The 20,200-nt window shown below is 36.9% G+C and overlaps 1 protein-coding gene across 1 annotated transcript in view; it reads left to right on the top strand.

The window, feature by feature from the left end:
* hydin (HYDIN axonemal central pair apparatus protein) overlaps positions 1-20,200 on the top strand; it is a gene marked incomplete in the record, with an annotated part of 105,325 nt that overhangs the window by 9,720 nt on the left and 75,405 nt on the right. Inside the window, 10 exon segments of the mRNA XM_036152103.1 lie at positions 191-315; positions 9,679-9,880; positions 10,037-10,226; positions 11,384-11,483; positions 13,918-14,036; positions 15,188-15,411; positions 15,587-15,654; positions 15,764-16,005; positions 16,876-16,976; positions 18,488-18,623. Of these exon segments, the coding sequence (XP_036007996.1) occupies positions 191-315; positions 9,679-9,880; positions 10,037-10,226; positions 11,384-11,483; positions 13,918-14,036; positions 15,188-15,411; positions 15,587-15,654; positions 15,764-16,005; positions 16,876-16,976; positions 18,488-18,623 (1,507 nt within the window).

Genomic DNA, 20,200 nt, shown 5'->3' with positions numbered 1-20,200 from the left:
AAACAGGAGCAAATCCAGCTGTTCATAATTGAAAGTGAAAATACAAAATCTCCAAGAGCTATATTTAGTGTTGGGAAGAAATCTAGTAAATTACAGTAATCACAGTGGATTTCTGTCTTAATTGTTTTATGCCAGATTGCATTTCTTGTGTCTGTGTCTTAAATAAATTAATAAAAAAACATTTTTCCAGTCCTTTCTCAGTGATGCCCTCCTCTGGTACCCTCGATGTTGGAGAGGGCTTCCAGGTGACCGTGGTTTTTCACCCCATGACTGTTGGAAGCTTTCAAGAAGACCTACTTCTGCACTACGACACTGGTGAGACTTCACCCTACAGACACAAATAAACTTTTTGTAAACGGGTACAACATTTCCACAAATTTCCTTTTGATGTTAAGCTTGGTAATAATGAAATATTCCTAATCACAAACTTGCCAACAGAATTATGGGAATGGATGGGAGTTAATTAAAGAAACAACTATATACAAGCATAAATATAATTATTAATAGACAGACGTCCTTGTGATTTTCGTCATCTGTTTATTTTCTTCTAAAATAAAATCCCTGCACACTGTAAGTGGTGAAATGAATGTGAAGTGATGGGCTTTCTGGGGGGTTTTATACTTTTATTTGGTAAACTGAAACTTGTTATGTCTATGTTCTTAATAAACTTGGTGTCATTAAAAATATATAAACTTTAATTCAGAGGTAACTCTGCTATGAATGGTTAACATTAAATATGATGATATAAAGATAATCTATTTTATTATTAGCATATGCTAAATTATGTGTATGAGTTGTTTAAAGACACAAATTAAGGCTAGAAACAGTTTGAAGCATGCATGAAATAGGGCTGGAAGGAAGAAAATATATTCACAGTAATCACGGTGGTAAAAACCTTAACAAGATCCTCAGTCTGCTGCACTGACCCTGGAGCAAAACAGAGCTGCTGCGCACCATCAACACAAACACAAACACCAACTCAATAAAAGGAGTGGCAATAATTTCTTTACTGCATCTCAGGTTTTGTTAGACGGGCTTTTGATTTTATTTCCTGTTTTTATGTGACAATATCTTCATAGCCTTGCAAATAGTCCCCAAGTTTATTACTTTACCATGCATATTTAAAGCTGATAATAAGCCTCATCAGAAACAGGAGGCATGATATCGAAATTTCTCATTCAGTCAACACGCATCTTGGTTACTTTATTTTACCTTCGTAACTCCTTTAAAAAAACACTTGATTGGGCTGAGGAGTCACAGGAAGTATCATAAAAGTAAGGTTTATTTATCTCAAAACTGGAAGACATAATAGAAGTAAAATGAACAGAACTGAACACCAGCGCAATGCTAACACATACAAATTAACAGCAAAAATGTAAACCCAGAAAACACAAAGGTATATAAAACAGGTGATCTCACCATATGACGATAATGGAGGTAAGGAAGCAACAGCACATATGCTTAATTCTAAAGAAACATTGCACTTTGAGGGAATTCATGAAGCAATGCAGTCTTCTCCATTTTTTTGTTGTTGTAAATGCTTTGTTTTTGTTCAGTTTACAAAGCAGATTACAATGATTACATGCCGACTTAAACACATCCATCATATGCAACAAATTTGACTAATTAACACCTGGCTTTACATCAAGGTCGTAGTTTTCCTCTCTTCAGTGACCAGCAGCAGCAGCTGGTGGGCGATCAAAAGACTGAGATTTTTTTAATCCATTTGGTGTAATTTTATGGCTGGATGGCTGTGTAGTTGTTCACACTGCTGGCTTGGGGCTATCTGCATGGATTTTGTCTGTTCTCCACGTTCTGTCTGAAAATATGAAAGTGAGGTTAATGGATCTCTCCAAACTGCTGTTAAGCATGAATGTGTGCATATGTGGTTGTTGTTTTTGGTCTATGGTGAATCAACAACCTGTCCAGGATGAAATAACATCTGACTGGAAGAATCACATCTGGATGGAGTTTCTGTATAATTATCGTTTTTTAATCTACTACTGCAGATTGTACAGAGCAGGGTTTTATTCTGAGATAAAAAAGTATCACTTTATAAAATTATTACATGTAGTCTATGGAAATATCCAGCTGTAACTTAAAGATTTTTCATGATGAAAAATAAACTGTGCTACATGACATCTAATGAATTTCACTCATGATCTCTGGCTTCCATTTTGGGCTGCTGCTGGTGTGTTCTTGCTTGCCACCATGCAACTTGCGACTGCCACCCCCATACCACTCAGTCCCTCATCTCACCTTGAGTGTCCCAAAGGGTTCCATAGGAACCTCAGTGTGCTTCTTCTAGTTTAATTAAATATAGACTGACCTTTTTTGTGGCACTAGTGGACACACTAGCCCTGCACCACGACCGTACCTGATCTTGTGTGTAAAGTTACGTTTGGGAGCTCTGTTGATTCTCTTCTGCAACTAGTGGAATGTTCCAGAATCATTTTTGTTTTCTTTATTTAATACACCAAATATTTTAAACACAAGTTAATTTAGACAATGTATCTGATTCTAAAAAAAAAATGTTTTTACAAAAATATAAGGCACGCCTTCCAAGTACACTATATTGCCAAAAGCATTTGTTCATCCATCCAAATTGGAGTCAGGTGCTTCAATCACTTCCATGGCCACAGGTGTATAAAGTCAAGCACCTAGGCATGCAGACTGATTTTACAAACATTTGCGAAAGAATGGGTTGCTCTCAGGAGCTCAGTGAATCCCAGCGTGGAACTGTGATAGGATTAAATTAGGTTTAAATTAGGGCTGGACGATATAGAGAAAAAAGCAGATAGATAAAATAAAAATCATCGATATCGATTATTATCAACAAATTCAAAACATATATTTTAAGTGCAGCCCTGGCCATATTGTGCTGTTGCCTAGCAACCTATTTTTAGTTACAGAACACGCAAACACTGAATCCAAACTCAACCCTTTATTCAACTAACTTTTTACCAAAACTGCAAGTTTTTAAAAAACAAAAAAGAACATGTGCTCTCTGAACTCTTTGAAGGGAGTGGAGCCTGGTTCCTGTGTCTGCGTTTGTGATTGGTTGGGACGATGTAACGACTGTAGTATTAACCTACATGGCTATAATGCAAAAGGAAGGAAAACTGTTATTGAACTTTTCATTCAACCTTTTTTGTCTATCATCGATATACGTCTATCGATCAACATACATTGTTATCGAATTATCGTCCAGCCCTAGTCTGAATGTTTTTCCCATGCATGTAGTGGTTACACCATGTACTCAGAGCCTCTTCCAGAGTCTAAAGATAAGCATGTTAGACAAAATGGTCTCTCTAAATTGAATGTATAAATGCATGGTTGTTTTCCTGTCTGTCTTTATGTTGCCCTGTGAGGGACTGGCGACCTGTCCAGGATATACTCAGCGTCTTATCCAGTGATTGCTGGACATAGGCACCAGACCCTCCAACAAACCCACAATGAAAAATCGATGAATGTTAGATGAAAGGCCATTGACTTTTCTGCTATGCATTCTACAAACTTGTTTTAAAGCAGTTATATCCTAACTTTTGCTTGCAATAAGGGAGTTCATTTTTTACCAAGGAACAAGAGATGTTTGTATGCTAGCTAAGCGTCGGGGGCTAAAAATAGTGACTTCAAAACCATAAACAGATTAGGGACTGGGATAAATAAGCTCTACTTCTGACCTAAGCTGGCCAAATAAAAGTCTCTTTTGAAGCTATTTTCAAACTCATTGAATCCCCTGACGTTTCACACCTGCCGAAGAAAAGAAAAAAGTTTAATCCTATTAGCTATGCATCATCTAGGTAGACAAATTCCTCCGTTTAACAACTACGTGTTGAGAGATACCAGAAAGAGAAAAAGTGTGTATTTGAAGGAGAAGTCACAAGCTGAAACAGTAATCCTACTGTACATAGTACAGTGTAGCTGACCTTGAGTGTGGAGAAACTTAGAAAAAATGTAGGTGAAACATCTTAGTGACAGAATAATATAAATATGAGAATAAAGATCAGTGATGCTGACATGAGATTTAAATGTAACAAGTATGTACGTTTAAACAGTATATAGTAAAACAGTTCAGTTTGTAATGTATTCTTTGAAGTTTGAATTGTTTTTAATAATTGACTATTTTGATGCTAATACCTGAAGCAGGAATAAATCTAATCTAATTTTCAGTAAATTCTGACAATTTTTATATGATGGAGAATCCCATGTGTGGCTGTTTGATAACCACATTTCCTGATGGAAGACTAACAGTAAAAAAATAAAATATACTTCAAAATGTCGGCTTGTACAAAGCATTCCCTTGGCATTTCCAAATTGAAGCATGGTCAGTACAAAATGTCCCAAGGCAGACAACTCTTTTTCATTACTTCAAACGACCAAAAGGGCAATATTAGGAGGGGCAAAACAGTGAAGAAACTGAAATGACCAGCACCTGCACAGATCATAAAAGTAGGTTTAGTTTGCCTGTGCATGTCAGTGTCACATTTGTATGTGCCCTTAGACACACTGCTTCGTATTTCATGCTTTCTGTTCAAAGCCAGAGCAGGTTTAAAAATACTACAGCTTGCGTTGCTCTCTTGTTTTTCATTGTTGCATGTTTGAAAACCTTTGCAGTGTCTTAAAAAGAACAGGCAGTTGTCACTGCTGCTGATTTAGAGCAAACGTAGGACAGTGAAGCATTCACTTTGACAGGTCTTCGCCACCGACGGGACTCAACCAGCTTAAACGATTTCAGACAAATCAGCACACACCGACAAAAACTGCACCTAAACATACATAGAGGGGTTCAGAGTCAAGTATGTGTGCATCCTTGTACTCTCCCACAAACCTCCTGCAGGATCTGCAGTAATCAACGTATTGAGTGAGCTGATGAGCCCTGCTGCTGTGTTCTCAGAGAAATTGTAAGGAAAGAAAGCGAGCAGGGAGAGAAGAGGGTAGTAGACGTCCGTGATGAAAGCTGAGCAATAAGCTGTAGCTCTCCCTGCCTGTCAGCTCCTGTCATAACATCATAGTCCTGAGAGATAATTGCTTTTCTCTCTGTATCCAACAATTCTTCTATCTCCTCCTCTCATTTCCGTCCATCACTCATCCTCAGCCTTATATGTTTTCTTTTTTTTTTGCCTCTACTCCATTGATGATATCTCGCCAATTCACAGACGTTCCTGCAAAAATAAGCTGCCCTTTCTGTGGCTCTGTGCCATACTTCTTATATATTCCCTCCCTGCCTTCCGGTACGTGATAGAAATTTCTCTGATAATTAGAGGCAAACCCGAGCACCCTTAAAATGCTAATATGCGTATTTACGTTAAATCACAAGCAGCTGCTGCACAGATTTTACTTTCCTACATCCATTCATTTGTCAAAGTCAAAATATTCTCTGTCCAATAAAAACTTTATTCACTTTTTGCTTTCTGAATGTCGCTTATTTATTTTATTTTGGAGCATCTGTTTACAAGTAAGGGTCCAAGTCGGTAATAGGAAAGGTATTTCAGATTCTGTTAGTCCTTGTAATAGCCAGCAAGAGATGACATAAATGATTTTCCCTATTTTTACTGAGCAAAATTTTAAACCTTAAGAAATTTTCTAATACATGCTTTAAGCCTTTTGAAGGATTTTGAATTTCATTAACTGATCATTCGTTTGAACTTCTGCATTTGCCTGGAGCAGCCAGCTGAATCACATATTAGAGCCTCATTTTTCTTCAGGTGTTCTTTTTTTAACTCATGTGGTTTCATTCATTAGCACTCCTGACAATCTCCGAATGTAAGAAAAAACTAACAACAACAACTACTCAGTGCTCATAAATACTCAACACTGCTTCTTAAAAGGAAATAGAGAAATGTTAAGATTCATTGAATTAAAATGATTACATGTACTCCATACAAAGTAAAATGAGAAATTGCTTATCAACTGCTCAGAAAAAACAGTTCAGAGATAACTGAAAGCTGCAGGTTATATATAATGCCTTAAAAACTAATAGCTTTTTATGTTTTATAATGTTACACCTACAAAATTCAGTGCATCTTTTTTGGGTCATGTTGGAAATATATTGGCTTATAATTCTAATGGCTATTTAGATTGATCATATACAACACTTTTGTCTTATTCAAATGTAGCTTAAACAAAGCAACATTTGAAGACATTTTTGAAAAGTCTTCATATGAAGACTTTTTCATCCCATTTACATTCACTTTTGTTTTTCTTGAGGTGAGGTAAAAAGACAAAACCGTGTCTGATGTTTAATATGAAAGTCAACACTCAGGGTCAGCGATTTTTTCCCCAAGCCCCTTTTTGAATAACTGCGCGTGTCATCTTAACTTTCTCTTCCACTCTTCAGGGGGATCGCGTAAAAAAAAATCTCCCTAATCAACTCTGGTCTTATTTCTTTCTAATGAGGCCCTCCTCTTCTTTTCATAAAGTTGAACACAGTTTGCCTTTTCTGACTCTCAGCCATGTTCAAAGTATATGGAGAGAGCAGCGGAGCTACAATGAACAGCTAACACTGAAGCTAACTGCTAAGCTAACCGGATACATAAACACTAGAAGTGCGCATGCACAGCCAGAAAACATAAACTAGCAAGGACCTTGTGCTACGTGGGCGCGTCACAATGGTTGGCATGTGGGACAACTAATAGATAAGGTGAAACCCCTAGAACTTGAGGGACAGAGGGGGGTGAGTGCAGGAACAAAACTCGAACCAATCCCTGCACTTCGGTGAGAAGAGCAGGGATTGGTTGGAGTTTTTACAGACCTGCAGCTCCCACAGAGATCGATTATTCTAACCTCCTATTTCTGAATACATAATGTATTAACTGCTTTCAGGATATAACAACGATATTACCCAGTATAATAAAAAGTGTTTCTGAACAGGATTGCCAACTATAGCTTTAAAATAAATTCAATTTGTTTGGAATACAAATTATGTTTGATCTATGATAATTATCTTTATATATTTTAAAAGTCTGATATAATTGTTAATCTACTGCAGGGGTGTCCAAACTTTTCGGCTGGTCGGCAAAACTAGTAAGGTCAAAAGCAGTCTAAGGCCAAAAAAAATATATAAAAATAAAATAATCATGTTGTGACTTCTTTTTTACCTCATCTACAAAGTATAATTAAAAAAACAAAAAACAAATGAGTCAAATATTTTGTAGGAAAAGAATGTGCAAATCAGTTGTAGAAGCCGAAAGTCATTTGCCTTATTAAAAGATGGTCATCTAGTTTGCAAATTATTTTGGTCTAGCAATATAAGAACATGTTTTGGGTCAGTATTTCTTTGAAAACACTTGCTTTATTCTGCCAATTTAACAAATTAATTCAAATCCCGTTTTACTTGAACCTAGTCTGCATTTGAGTAAAAGACCCTGGATAGATGCTGTCCTATTTACTATGAGATTAGAGAGAATGTAAAAAGTGTGGTTAGTAAAAGATGAATGCTTTATGATGTAGATAACATTTTGAATTGTAAGGTATTAACTGCTTGTAATAATTTTGCCCTAATGAAAGATAAAAAGTTTCTGTCTGAATCAGCCACCTGTGCTGGTGGGCCAAATCTTTCTTGAAATGCTGTTGGGGTGCTGGACAAAGTCTTTTGTTGGATCATATTAGTCTTGAGATAGAATCTGCATTCACCTCAGATTGATCTCTCTGGGCTCCTTTGATCGGCTCCATCACTTAGTGGGAGTGGGGGGCTGTGTCCTGTTGGGCATGGTGGCTGATTTGGGGTGTGCCTGGAATGGGGTGTCTGGTGGGTCTGGCGCCAGGGTCTTTGCCCCCCGGCTGGGTTGGGGCTTTTGGGGCCTTGGGGTGGCCTCCGGCTGCCACTTTCTAGGCTCTTGAGGGGTCTCCACGCCGGCGGACATGGGTTACTGGCCTGGGAGCTGGGTTGGTCCCTTTTAACATTTTGTCTCATCTGTTCCTGTTCTTTTTCCCTCTTCTACCATCAGGTTTCAGTGTCTTTTGAACATGAACTAGTCCCAGCATAATATCTAATAAAGGTTCTTGCATATATAAATCAAGCTGAGCTCTATGGCAAAAGCAGTAAGGCTTCTCTTGGGAAAAGTAAAATCTGTTGGGCTCTTTTTGGCATTAAGACAGCAATTCTTATTGCCACATTGCCAGATAGACTAAAAAAATAAAATAAAAAAAATAACATGCATTCCAACGTTACTCACTTGTCAACAACGTATAAGATGGTATCAAGCATACTTTTCATTACACCGTAGTAATTTAGTTATGGGTTAATTTTAATATCAAATATAAAGATTGCTTAACACAGTCATTAATTAACTTAATTAACTTGAACACTAGTTGGTTGAGTTTGATCTAAACATTCTGGATATAACCCAATTAATGTCGAGCCGCCACATTTATTTTGCATTAAAAGTAGCACAGTCAGAAAAAATATACAATCCCCATTGGGCCAATTGAGCTGCTTGCAAACATTTGTTTTTAACTTTATTCTCCCTTTTAATTTCTAGTAATTTTGGTAACCAAAATGTATCTGTGATTTTTGTTTAACGCTCAAAAGTTTGCTTGTATCATATTCAGGATGATACATTTTAAATCTGTATGTGTTCAGATGTACTAATGCTGGAATACTTTCCTTATAATAGTGATTTGAACAGCAAAAATAAACAAATATGAACCTAAGGACCTATGAATCTAAGGACAAACAGAAAGACCTCTGCATGCCTAAATTGCATTGTCTCTGATTTGAATGTAAACAAAGGGTTGTTGGATTTACATGACACCATGTTCCTGGTGGCTTTATACAAAACTTAATTTTGCATCTTTTTTTTTTCTCTTCTGGCTGTTGTTGCTCCCGGTTTTAGAGGGGAAGTCAAAGCACCGTGATGGGTCACCTTGCGATGGTTCAATGTTGATCGCTGTTTTTCCAGTCTTTACAGTCTTGAAGTTATAAATTTCACATGATTAAAACATTTTTTTGTTGTTGTTGATAATCATATCTATGTTTAATCAATATTTCTTCCTAGCGTATTTGTTCTTGTTCAGAAAGGCCAGAAGGACAGAAAAAGTGGGTTTGTTTGCATGCAACTTTCTTCCAGAAATTCTTGAAGGCAGTATTGGGATTCTTCTTCGTATTCCAGATCGTCACTTTGACTGCGTTGGGTTTGCCTTTTTTTTTTTACTACAACTCAATGATAAGCAGTGTTTCCACACCTGAGTACACATTTTTCTATGGGCATCTTTTATGGTTTCATCGTAATACAGTCATGTGAAAAAATAAGGGCAACACCCAAAATAATAACCTCTTTTTTTTTTTAAATAATTGCATATTAATGTCTGATTGTTTTTATCTCCGGAAAAGAAGGTGATTTCACTACTGGCAAACACAAAAATTAACTTTACTGAAGCAAAAGCTATCAAGAAAAATGTATATTCTAAAAAAGTTAGGACACCCTACCCCTAATAGCTTGTCTGACCGCCTTGGTTGACACGCCTTCAGTGAGACACTTTCTACCAGAATCTTTCTACCAGCTCTTGAAATGTTCCTTTAATTTCATGTATAAAAAAGAAAGACTGTAAACATTACAACATCTGTCACTGTTTTTTTTTTTTTTTTTGATCGAACTAAAGAAACAATAAAAAAGATGGCACATTTAACTCTAACACTTAGTATTGTTGGTTGTTTTTTTTATATCTTTCACTCAGGTGAAGTTGTGCACATCAGTTTGTTTGGGACTTCTGAGGAACTGGACATCTGTCTTGAACCTGAGCATGTAAAGCTGAAGAAGACTTATATCTCCCTGACCAGCTCTGAAACAGTATCCCTCACCAATCGGAGTGATATTCCTCTTCAGTACCGATGGACAGTGTGGCCAAGTCAGGCTAAGGACGACCCGTACTTATCAAGGTTTGGATTAGAAAAAGCTGAAAATGCACAAACGGTCAAGCTTTCTTACTGCATTCACTTTCTGTCAGCAGCTTTTTGCTCTTCTCCTCAAGCAGTTTTTCACATTGGCCCTCTTTATTCACTTGTTTTACTTTTCACCTTCTGTCCACTCTCTAGGGAGAACTCAGTGCATCAGCAGAGGGAGGAGAAGAAGGAGGAAAATATGTGTCGACCCATTCAATGTGAGTCTGACCCCACAACGATCCATCACCTCCCGCTGCTGTCCCGAGGCCTGGAGCGCAAAAGCCAAGCAGCAGATGACTGCCTCCCTACCCTCTCTCTCAGCGGCATAACACTAGAGCCAGCGGTGTGTTTGATACAAAGTATTGTTCTCACCTTGCACCATTATATATATATATATATATATATATATATATATATATATATATATATATATATATAATATTCACTCATTTAATCTTTATTTAATCAGGAAGGTTAAGAGGCTAAGAGGCAGCAAACAAGGCAGATGCAAATTAAGAATAAAGAATAAGAGACATAAAAATAACCAAATTAGTAAAATAAAGAATCTACACATACAGATGGCAGCATGTATTTAAATGTGTCCTCTGGTATTGATCGTATGGAGTGGAATGAATGGTCACATTTTTAGGGTCTGTTGTTGATGATTCCAGTCAACTGCAGCAGATAAATGGAAACAAGTGCGACCAATTGAGATACAAGCTTTGGGGACAAGGGGACTGATAAGGCTACTAGAGTGTAAGCTGCAGCATAAGCTGCAAAAGTTATCATGTGTCTGTAGATATAAAGGGGGTTTACTAATGAGGGCAACTGCCAAACCAACTCGTCCACTGGATTGTCAGACAGAGAGGAATGATTTGTTACTCCAGGGAGCACTTTAGAGTCAAGTGGCAGAATGCATTACATTGTTGCATCTCAACATCCTAACATGGGGAAGTAAGGCTTGGATAGAGCCGCTCAGACATGGAAACACATTTCATGAAGCTCTATACACCGTCCTTGAGCAAAGCTGAAGGCAAAAGGTTGGAGGTCTGTAGCTATTGATTCTGCAAAAAGTTGGCCAACTCTTCGTATTTTATGGATCAGCATCCATTGTCCCCTCTTAGTGATTTTATGTGACCTACAGCGTCATGGCTGAGTTGCTGTGTGTTTGTGTGTAGTGTTTGTATGGAGAGCTCAGTATAGCCAGCTTCCCTAACGGTAGCTGGCTATACTGAGCTAGTAGACAGAATGTCTGCGAAAGATCGGTGAAAAAAGATCTAACTCTGTAGTTTAATCACAGCAAGAGAAATGGCAGTGAGCACAAACATTTATTCAACCTCTGAACACTCACACACACTGTTCTGAGGGGGTAGAGTGCTGTTTGAAGAACCAGTAACAGGCATCATTATTTTCTGTTACATATCGACTCTTCTTGTATTTGCTGTTACTCCATATGCTCTGCACGTCATTCCACTAAATTAATCACTATTTTTGCTTCAGGAGGGGGAGATTTGGCCTAACACTACAGCAAACTTCATCATTGTTTTCCAGCCAGAGGAGGCAAAAGTTTACCAACACACCATTTACTGTGATGTCACAGGTTAGTCAACACTACACAAGCCATGGAGTTTACATTTTTGTTTGTCTTGCAATAAAACAATGTCATATTCAGTTTTATTTATTTTGGTAACCTACTAAGTCTAGACTGTCACAACACTTGGTACTGCTTAAATTTTCATTTCACTACTCAATACTTTCAATACTTTTTTTGTATTAGTATATTTAAATTTTCGCACACGATTCATACGTTTTAATCATAACTTGTTCAGAGTTGTCTAGGAAGTTGAAGGTAAGGGATAACGTCACACCTCAGTCGAAAACATTATAGTAGAAAATGGAAAACAGTAGGATTTGATATTTTGTTTTTGTTATGCTACTATAGCCATATAAGCCGTTAACAAAAAGCAAAAGTCTGACTATGGTAGAAATATCCGGCATAAATTCACATTGTATGTTTGTATTTCTACTTTAGAACTATGCTAAAAAGGACCAAGGACTTTAGAAATTAGATTTTGCTAAGTATTTTAAGTATTTAAAAATTCTTTATTATAAAAAAATTGAGGGACCCTGTTAACCGGTTAATACTTCTTTGCTAAATTTAATATGTGAAATAAAAAAACATCTTCTTTCATGATAAAAAGTATCTTTGAACCAGCAATAAATCTTTTGTTTTGTTAGTTCTTCACCGTCTTGCAGCTGACTGTTTCAAGAACTTGAGGCTTAGAGCACATCCCTCCTGCTCTGTCAATCGATACCTTTGGGTTTCTCATAAAAGAATCTCCTTTCCCCTGTGATTTTGTGCCAACCAAGGTTAGACAGCCAAATATGAGTCTGAATAGCAAATCACAAGTTTGGCTGTAAACCGTCTCCTCCTTGATTCCTTCTCTCTCAAAGTCAGCAAATCACAATTTACACATTTGTGTTTGTCGTACTTTGTTGATTCCTGTTTGATCTCATTATTATTCACATAATTTTCATTTGCGGGACAACATTACTTATTCAGCTACATTATATACAGTAATGTTAAATCTGTCCAATATCTTAAAAAGTATTTTTTTTTCTGTGCAGCAACTTAAGTGCAGTTTGTTTTAGACTATTATCTCATCCCAGTGGCAGCGAAAGGCAGTTGGCAACTTTGAATGTGGCCTTCTTTTGTTTCCTTTGAGCAGGATTCCAAATTAACATGAATTTCCATGCCAAGTGACGGCGAGTGAGGCTCTCACCAACTAATATGACATCCGTTCTACAGCTTTGTGACCTAGATCCCGACTTAGCAAGAAAGCTTTATAAAATAATGAAGCAAAACAAGCAACTGTAGTCATGGCCGGAAGTTTATCACCAACACCGATTTATATTAGGATGGAATAGATTCTTTGTTTTTTTTGTTGTTGTTGTTATTGCATGTTTTTATTTTATACTGAAGAGCAGCTAATAAACAAGAAAGAATGTTTTTTTTTTATTTACCTACACATTTAATGTATGAAAATAATCTTTATTTACAGTTTTTTTGTTCTCTTTCTAAACCTGACGTTTGAGAACTAACCACAGGTTCTCTTTGGGGTAAAGATCTGTGTAGGTTTCTCAGGCACAGATCATCAACAGACTGCACTTGGATGGATGGAAGACCTTGCTCTCTGAAGATGCTTTGATCCATCTCTTTTTTCATGGCCTTGTTCTCAGGAGGAACTGGGAGGAAGCCACTTAAATGAGATGTGGACCATCCTCGTACTACCTGTAGAATTCCATTGTCCTTGTTTCATGGCTTTCTTGTCACAACACCGATGTCCACTAGTTGGCTTTTCGTTTCGCATACAAATACACTTAGGCCTACTTGTTGCCGATGGTGAGCAAGCACTGGTGGCAACATTATTGTGCACTTCACCCCTCAGCTGGAGACTCTGCTGAAGCTCACTGGACAATTTTGGATGTTGTGCAGCGTTCTTCACCACAACCGAACCTCTACACATGAAGTTTTTGATTGTCCAGACAACAGTTCTTTCAGCTGCAATATTCTAAGCTGCATGTGAGGCCATTTTTAGGCAAAGCAATGATGACGTTACACTATGCTTGGAGGTAACCATTGCTAACACAATTAGAAGGTGAATTAGATTACATCTGCCCCCTCTTTCATAGTTTCATGGAGGAATTTCAGCTGGGCTCTCCCAGAGCTTCAACTGTGTTTATGATATTATGAAAAATAAAATAAAATTTGCGGATCGTATTGTGAAAATATACAGTGAGTACAGGCAATACGGCACAGTAAATGGACGCAACAGAACAGGTTAAGTATTGAGTATTGGAGATACTCAACATAAGTGTTACCATTGTGGGTCTCTGGAAAGTTTTTGGTGCTTTTATGTTAACATTGTTCAAGTGACCAAACAAGATCATTTAATTACACTTAATTACATTATTTTTTATCTATTTCTAATTCGCCTTTATTATGACAATGTCCCTCTGTGTTTGTGTTTTAGGCAGTGAATCAACATTACCTCTTCAGATCAAAGGTGAAGGCCTTGGACCGAAACTGAAGCTCAGCTATAACCTAATGGACATGAAAAATGTGTTTATAGGTGACAAAGACCATTATGAGGTAAGAATTGGTTGAACAACTTAAAACCACCAAGGTAAAAGTCATATTGGTCTTAATGTGGTCAAGATAGCTTCAGTGTAAAAATGGTTATCCCTTATTTACTCTGAAGACACACACATCAGGTATTTTCTCTTCACTTAATTACTGTTGTAACAAAACGTACACAACAATACGATATGACTTACTAAATAAAATATTTGACACAGTCGGCTAATTTTAGAAAAACATTTTTGACTCCCTATCATTAGCTACAAAGTAACATCCTAGAGCAGGGGTCACCAACATGGTGCCCGCGGTGGAAAGAATCTGCTGATCTGTTAGACGTGCATTTCACCGATCTGTTCTTCAGAGAGAAGAGTAAAGAAGAAAGCCATTGCTGAAAGAAAGTTATAAGAAGTCGTGTTTGCAGTTCGCAAACACGACTTTTGGGAACTCAGCAAACATGTGGATGAAGGTGCTCTGTTCAGATAAAAACGACATTCAACCTTTTGGGCTAAATTAAATATGGCATGCTGACAGAAGGCTGGAGCAGGAAAGCTGTCAGAGACAATTGAAGGAGCTAAATACAGGGCAATACATGAAGAAAAAACAGTTAAAGGTTGCAAAAAGTAGTCTTCACCTTTAAGGAGGACAAGAAGTTGTCTAGATCAGCATTTCCATGTGTTCGAATGGTCCAGTGAAAGTCCAAATCTAAAGTCAATTGAGAATCTGGGGTAAGACTTGAAGACTTACGATGATAGCTGCTGTAAACATCAATTCACATCAGCTCTCATCCAATCTAACTCGGCGTCAACTATTTGTGCAAAGAATTTACAAAAAAATAAATCTCTATATGTGTAAAGCTGGTAGAAACTCCAAAAGACTAGTGGCTTTAATTGCAATGACAGCAGGTTCTGCAACCTATTGAAAAAAAGTCTTAAGGGTCTGTGAAACTTTTATCATTATTTTATTTTAAATTATACTGAGAGCTCTGTTTTGATAAATATGACTTTGTTTTCAATTCAGATTACCTGAATTGGGACTTTTCCTACTTTATTTAATTTATATGTATAAGGTGATAGTCTTGCATTGTTCGTATGCACAAAAAGTTTCTCTCGCTCCTTGGAGCTGGAGCCCATGTAACAAAATGTCTTCTTGTTGTCCTCATTTAGGTGCAGATGACAAACAAAGGGCTGATTGATGCCCCTTTCAGGTTTTCTCGCCCTGACACCACATTTGGCCGGTGTTTTTCCATTAATCCCGAGGAAGGTGTTGTTCCTCCTGGGATCTGCCAGACTGTAGGAGTCACCTTTCACAGTCGGATCTTGGGAAGTTTTTCTGAGGATTTGCAATTAGCTGTCACAGGCCGGCCTCAGCCTCTTACCTTGACCTTCAGGTGAAGATTGCACGTCAACATACTGTCTAAGTAAATTAGAATCAGGCTTTAAAGATGTTATACGTTTCCATATCATAAACTGTGTTGTTACTTTCAACTGCATTAGCAGTACTTATGTGTTCACAATGGTTTAGAGATTGCTTAAATGTTTATTTTTTCTTTATCTTTGCTTCAGGGGTTGTGTGATTGGGCCCACATTCCACTTTAATGTCTATGAGCTAAATTTTGGAGATGTCGCATTTGGTAAGTCATGTATCCAGTTTTGCTTTGATGATCATCTTGAAAATCAGAACATTAGACACCCCATTGTCTCTTTTAATGCTCTGTGTTTTATAAAATGTTTCTTTTTCAGGTTTTCCAACAACACAGACATGTACTCTCTACAACACATCTTTTGTTCCTATGGTCTTTGCTTTACATGTCATGGGTGACGGGTTGGGATCTCCCAGCGTTAGTAGTAGCGAACAGGTGTCTGATTTGTCCCCGAAGATCTGGCAGGGGTGTGCATCTAGAGACCCTCACCTGCGACCGGCGGAGTTCAAGGTCCATCCAGAAGCTGGCACTGTGGACGCCATGTCTAATGTCACCATTAAGGTACCGTCACGGTTTGACAGGCCTGGCTGGTCTTATTTCTAACCTAGTGCACTCAAAGTTCAAGTGGAAATGTCCCATATGTAGGCTACATACTGTTCTGAAGAGGTCACTTAGCAAAATACACTAACTTACATTTTGTGATATGTTACAGCAAACTAGAGTTGTAATGCTTTCCAGTTTTTACAAAACTTTACAGCATTTGTTATTAATTAAAATTAATGAATCTAAATATAACTAAACTGATTAAAATTTTATCCAAAATGCCTCTAATCATTAGATTACCCTGGAAGGCTGCACACATCTTGTTTGTGACTTTTTAAAACAGTTTTGTGGATATTCAGGGCAAAGTTTTTAATTGTTTCTCATTTGTTTTTTTTTCAATGAGTTAGTAGATTTTTCAAATTTGTGATAGACTTGTGTGGAGAAAGATAATGAGAGACGGGAAATGAGTGAGCCAAATTTAACTTATGATAGCAGTACGAAAAACTTTCTCTGAATAAAGCATGGGGCATTTATCATGCATCATCATTTTAGTCACATCATTTATAGTAAGAAATAGTTATATGTGTGTCTGCTGATTTTGTAATTTTTTTCTCCTACTAAAAATAATAATCTCCAATATGTATTGTGCAACATTTTTAATAAAAAATAAGATTTTACTTTTACATTATGGGTTTGGATTGGATTTTAGTTAATTTTTTTTTTTAAATCAAATTACCATGAAAAGTAGAAATGGTTAATTTCTTTGAAAGGGAGCAAAGATGCAACTTCAGCTGGGGATTAAATAATTATTTCCCTCTGTGTTGATGTAAAATATCTAAGAATTTTAAAAAATCCTTGTTTTCCTGCATGTTTTAAACATGTCACCAGGTGACTCTGTGCTCCAACACAGTGAAGAAATACGAACTGGCGCTGGCGGTGGATGTTGAAGGCGTCGGAGAGGAAGTCATGATTTTACCTCTCAATGCCAGGTTGGACATATGCTCACAATTCCCAGCAGAAACACGCTCAGAAAATCTAAGTTCTAAATAGATATTATTTTCTCTTCCTATGTTATATTTTAAGTTTATCAAATATCGATCTATTCTGGTTATTCATCGTCATTCTTCCTAGTAATGAAAAGACATGTTTCTTCTTCTAAAATAAGTAGATAGATATAAAATTATATTTTATCAGAAGACTACATTTGGCAGATATGTCAATGTGGGGAACTATAATATTTATTTTGTTTAAAGTGAAAGAAGACAAGTGTGTTGCGATATAAAAGATAAACTGAATAATGTACATTAGTAAAGTTACAGTTGATTTAAAGGCGAAAATCTAAACCCAGACATTCAGATCACAATCCCCCCATTCAGCTGAGATGTATACATTATTTATATTATCACAATTAGCCAGTTCAGCAAGAGAGTAGGTGGAGACGGAAAATTCAAAAATGAACTACATTTAGGCAGAAATGTTTTTTTTTTTTTCAGATAAAAATTAAATATTAGTTTGCTCACTTAGAAAGCCTAAATTTACCACCTAAACTTAGAAAAGTTGCCTCCATATTAATTTGTTTATGGTGAAGGACAAATTGAATGTTAGTCTTCATCAGTTTTAACATAAGACCCAATAATTTTAGTCTAGACATATGCTTTTTGATACCTGAAAACTATCAGTTTCTCTTCAAACATATATTTTTCTTTCTCCTGACAGATCTGTAAATGAGATAGACAACTGATCAATGTATGTTTGAATAGAGACTGATCTTTTTCAGCGTTTTTTTTTTAAGTTTCTAAAAGCCAATGTTTGGACACAAGTTCTCAGGTCTTAAGAGGTTAAAGAAAGGTCACTTTTTATCTAAAAAAACTCAACTATTTATTCTTTAAATGCAAAACTCTTGGCTACTGCGTGACGTGCTACTGCTGTAATCTAATGTAGTCTATCATCGTCATCATCATCATCATCATCATCATCATCATCATCATCATCATCATCATCATCATCATCATCATCATCTTCTTCTTCTTCTTCTTCTTCTTTTTGTACAGATTTCTGCCTAACTGTAAATATTGAGAGCATTGCCCAACATTTCTTTTATCTTGTTGCTTTTTCATACATGCTCTGCATATGTGAACTACAAAATTAGTTGAATGAGCTGACCAAGGAGATGTTGCTGTTTTTTGTTGACTAGGCAACTAATGGTGCCCTACAGCGGGTGATGCGTTCAGGGCAACAGTAAGAAAATAATGGCTAAAGTCAGACTGAGCGAAAAGGACGATCAACATTACATAAAACCAGTCATACAACTGAAAATGTCTTCTGTGAATTTTATCAGTTCATTTACATTAAGCTGTAATCTATGTTGCGACAGAAAAATAAAACAGTAGATATATAGTTTGAGACAACATTCAGAGAATAGAATTTTCTTTTGGTACCCGTGAGCGTAAATATTGTTCAGTTTACAGATAAATCCCCCTTTTTTCCTCTGTGTTGACAGGTGTGTTGTCCCTGAGATTGTGGTCGAGTCTGCAGTTTTGGACTTCCAAAGATGTTACCTGGATCTTCCCTATGAACAGAATGTGCGGCTGATCAACTCCACCAATCTTCCTGCCTGTTACGGTGTGCTTGATCAGGTGAAGCTAAGCTTAGCAGAAACCAAACGATTCGAATTACAATCATGCTTTATTGTTGTCGAGTTTAGTAAACAACCGCAAAAACATTAGTATACGGAATATTGCCTTTTGTCACATGTCTGACTGGCCAACTGACTTCAGCTGTCTTTGAATAATCATATCACCTAAACAAGAAGCATTGATTTACCTCAGCGGGGTTTGTCCATTGTCTGTCCTGATTGTTGAAGGGATTGTTTTATTCTTTGACATAGATTAATAATAACTAATAGTTCATCCTGAACAGCCATTTGAATCATCCTGATTGAGAATGCTCTGCTGAACCTTTAAATTTGTTTACCTAATGGAAAACAGACAGCTGATTTGCGTTCACTTTGTACAGATTTCACATTAAGAGGAATGGACATCCAAATCATTAATGAGAACAAAAGAAACATTCAGCAGAATGTATATGCTCATATGCAATCCTTTTCAAACCCAAACTGTATTGTTTCATAATCATACATAATGTATTAACTTTATTTTTTCCCCTCATCGATTCATCAACTAACTAATAGGTTGTTTTTCTTAAATATTTAAAACCTGTAATTATTGAAGCCACTTTCTGTTTCATGTAAAATTCAGAGCATGTGCAACGTGGTTCTACCTGTTTCATTTTAAATGCTGCTGAGACACAAGTCTTATTTTCAGAAATGTCATTCTCTGGAAAGACTTAATAAAGCAAAATATATGAATGTATAAACAACCACAAAAGATTGGTCTTTAAACCAGGTTGTGAGTTTGATTCCAGACAAAAACGATGTCTGAAAAAAGGACATGGAGATCCTGAGTGAAGGTTACCAGGCCCAAAGGCAACAATTATGGCTCACTCATACCAAATTCTGTTATAAATATGTTGCTGAGAAATAGAGCCACAAATTTTAATGAGTAAATTTATGTAATTTGCAACTTTTTTGATTGAGTTGTTTTAAGAGTTGCACCAGCCAGATTTCCAGTCTCAGGTTTATCTAAGGCTTTGAAATACTGACACAAATTTTAGCAGATTCTGATCCCTCTTTAAGAACTGTAGAAATGGAAAATAAACAAACAACATTAAAATTATATTTCCTTGCCTTCCTGACGTGAGCAGTCATTAGTTATTTATATTTGGAGCAGAGACGATGTCAGGCCAAGTATGGGAGAGAGCGGTTCCTGTATACGGGTTTTACAGATGTTTTTGAACAGACAAAAAGATTAAGAGTTCACTGTGGCTTTAGCATTTTAAATTAGCCATTAATATCACTGCAACAGTGCAACAGCCTGCGTTTAAATATTTTAGACAATGTAAATCCTTAACTTTGAGGAAAGTTCAGAACAGCCTACCTGTTATCTGCAGAGTTTCGACAATTATAAAAATCAGTCTTAGGTCTCAGTCCTTCTTCTAACTACACATTGACCATGTAGCTTTGAGTCTTTTTCCACCCATAACTGCGTACAACACCAGAGACGGTTGTTGTCAGCATAACCTGCCAGCATTTACCATGGTGTGTTCACTGATGACAAAAAGTCGGGACTTTAGGGGCTCGGGCCAGCCAGCTTGT

This window comes from Fundulus heteroclitus, chromosome 2 (genome assembly GCF_011125445.2).
Source record: "Fundulus heteroclitus isolate FHET01 chromosome 2, MU-UCD_Fhet_4.1, whole genome shotgun sequence".
Taxonomy (NCBI): domain Eukaryota; kingdom Metazoa; phylum Chordata; class Actinopteri; order Cyprinodontiformes; family Fundulidae; genus Fundulus; species Fundulus heteroclitus.
This window is presented reverse-complemented; position numbering and strand designations above follow the sequence as displayed.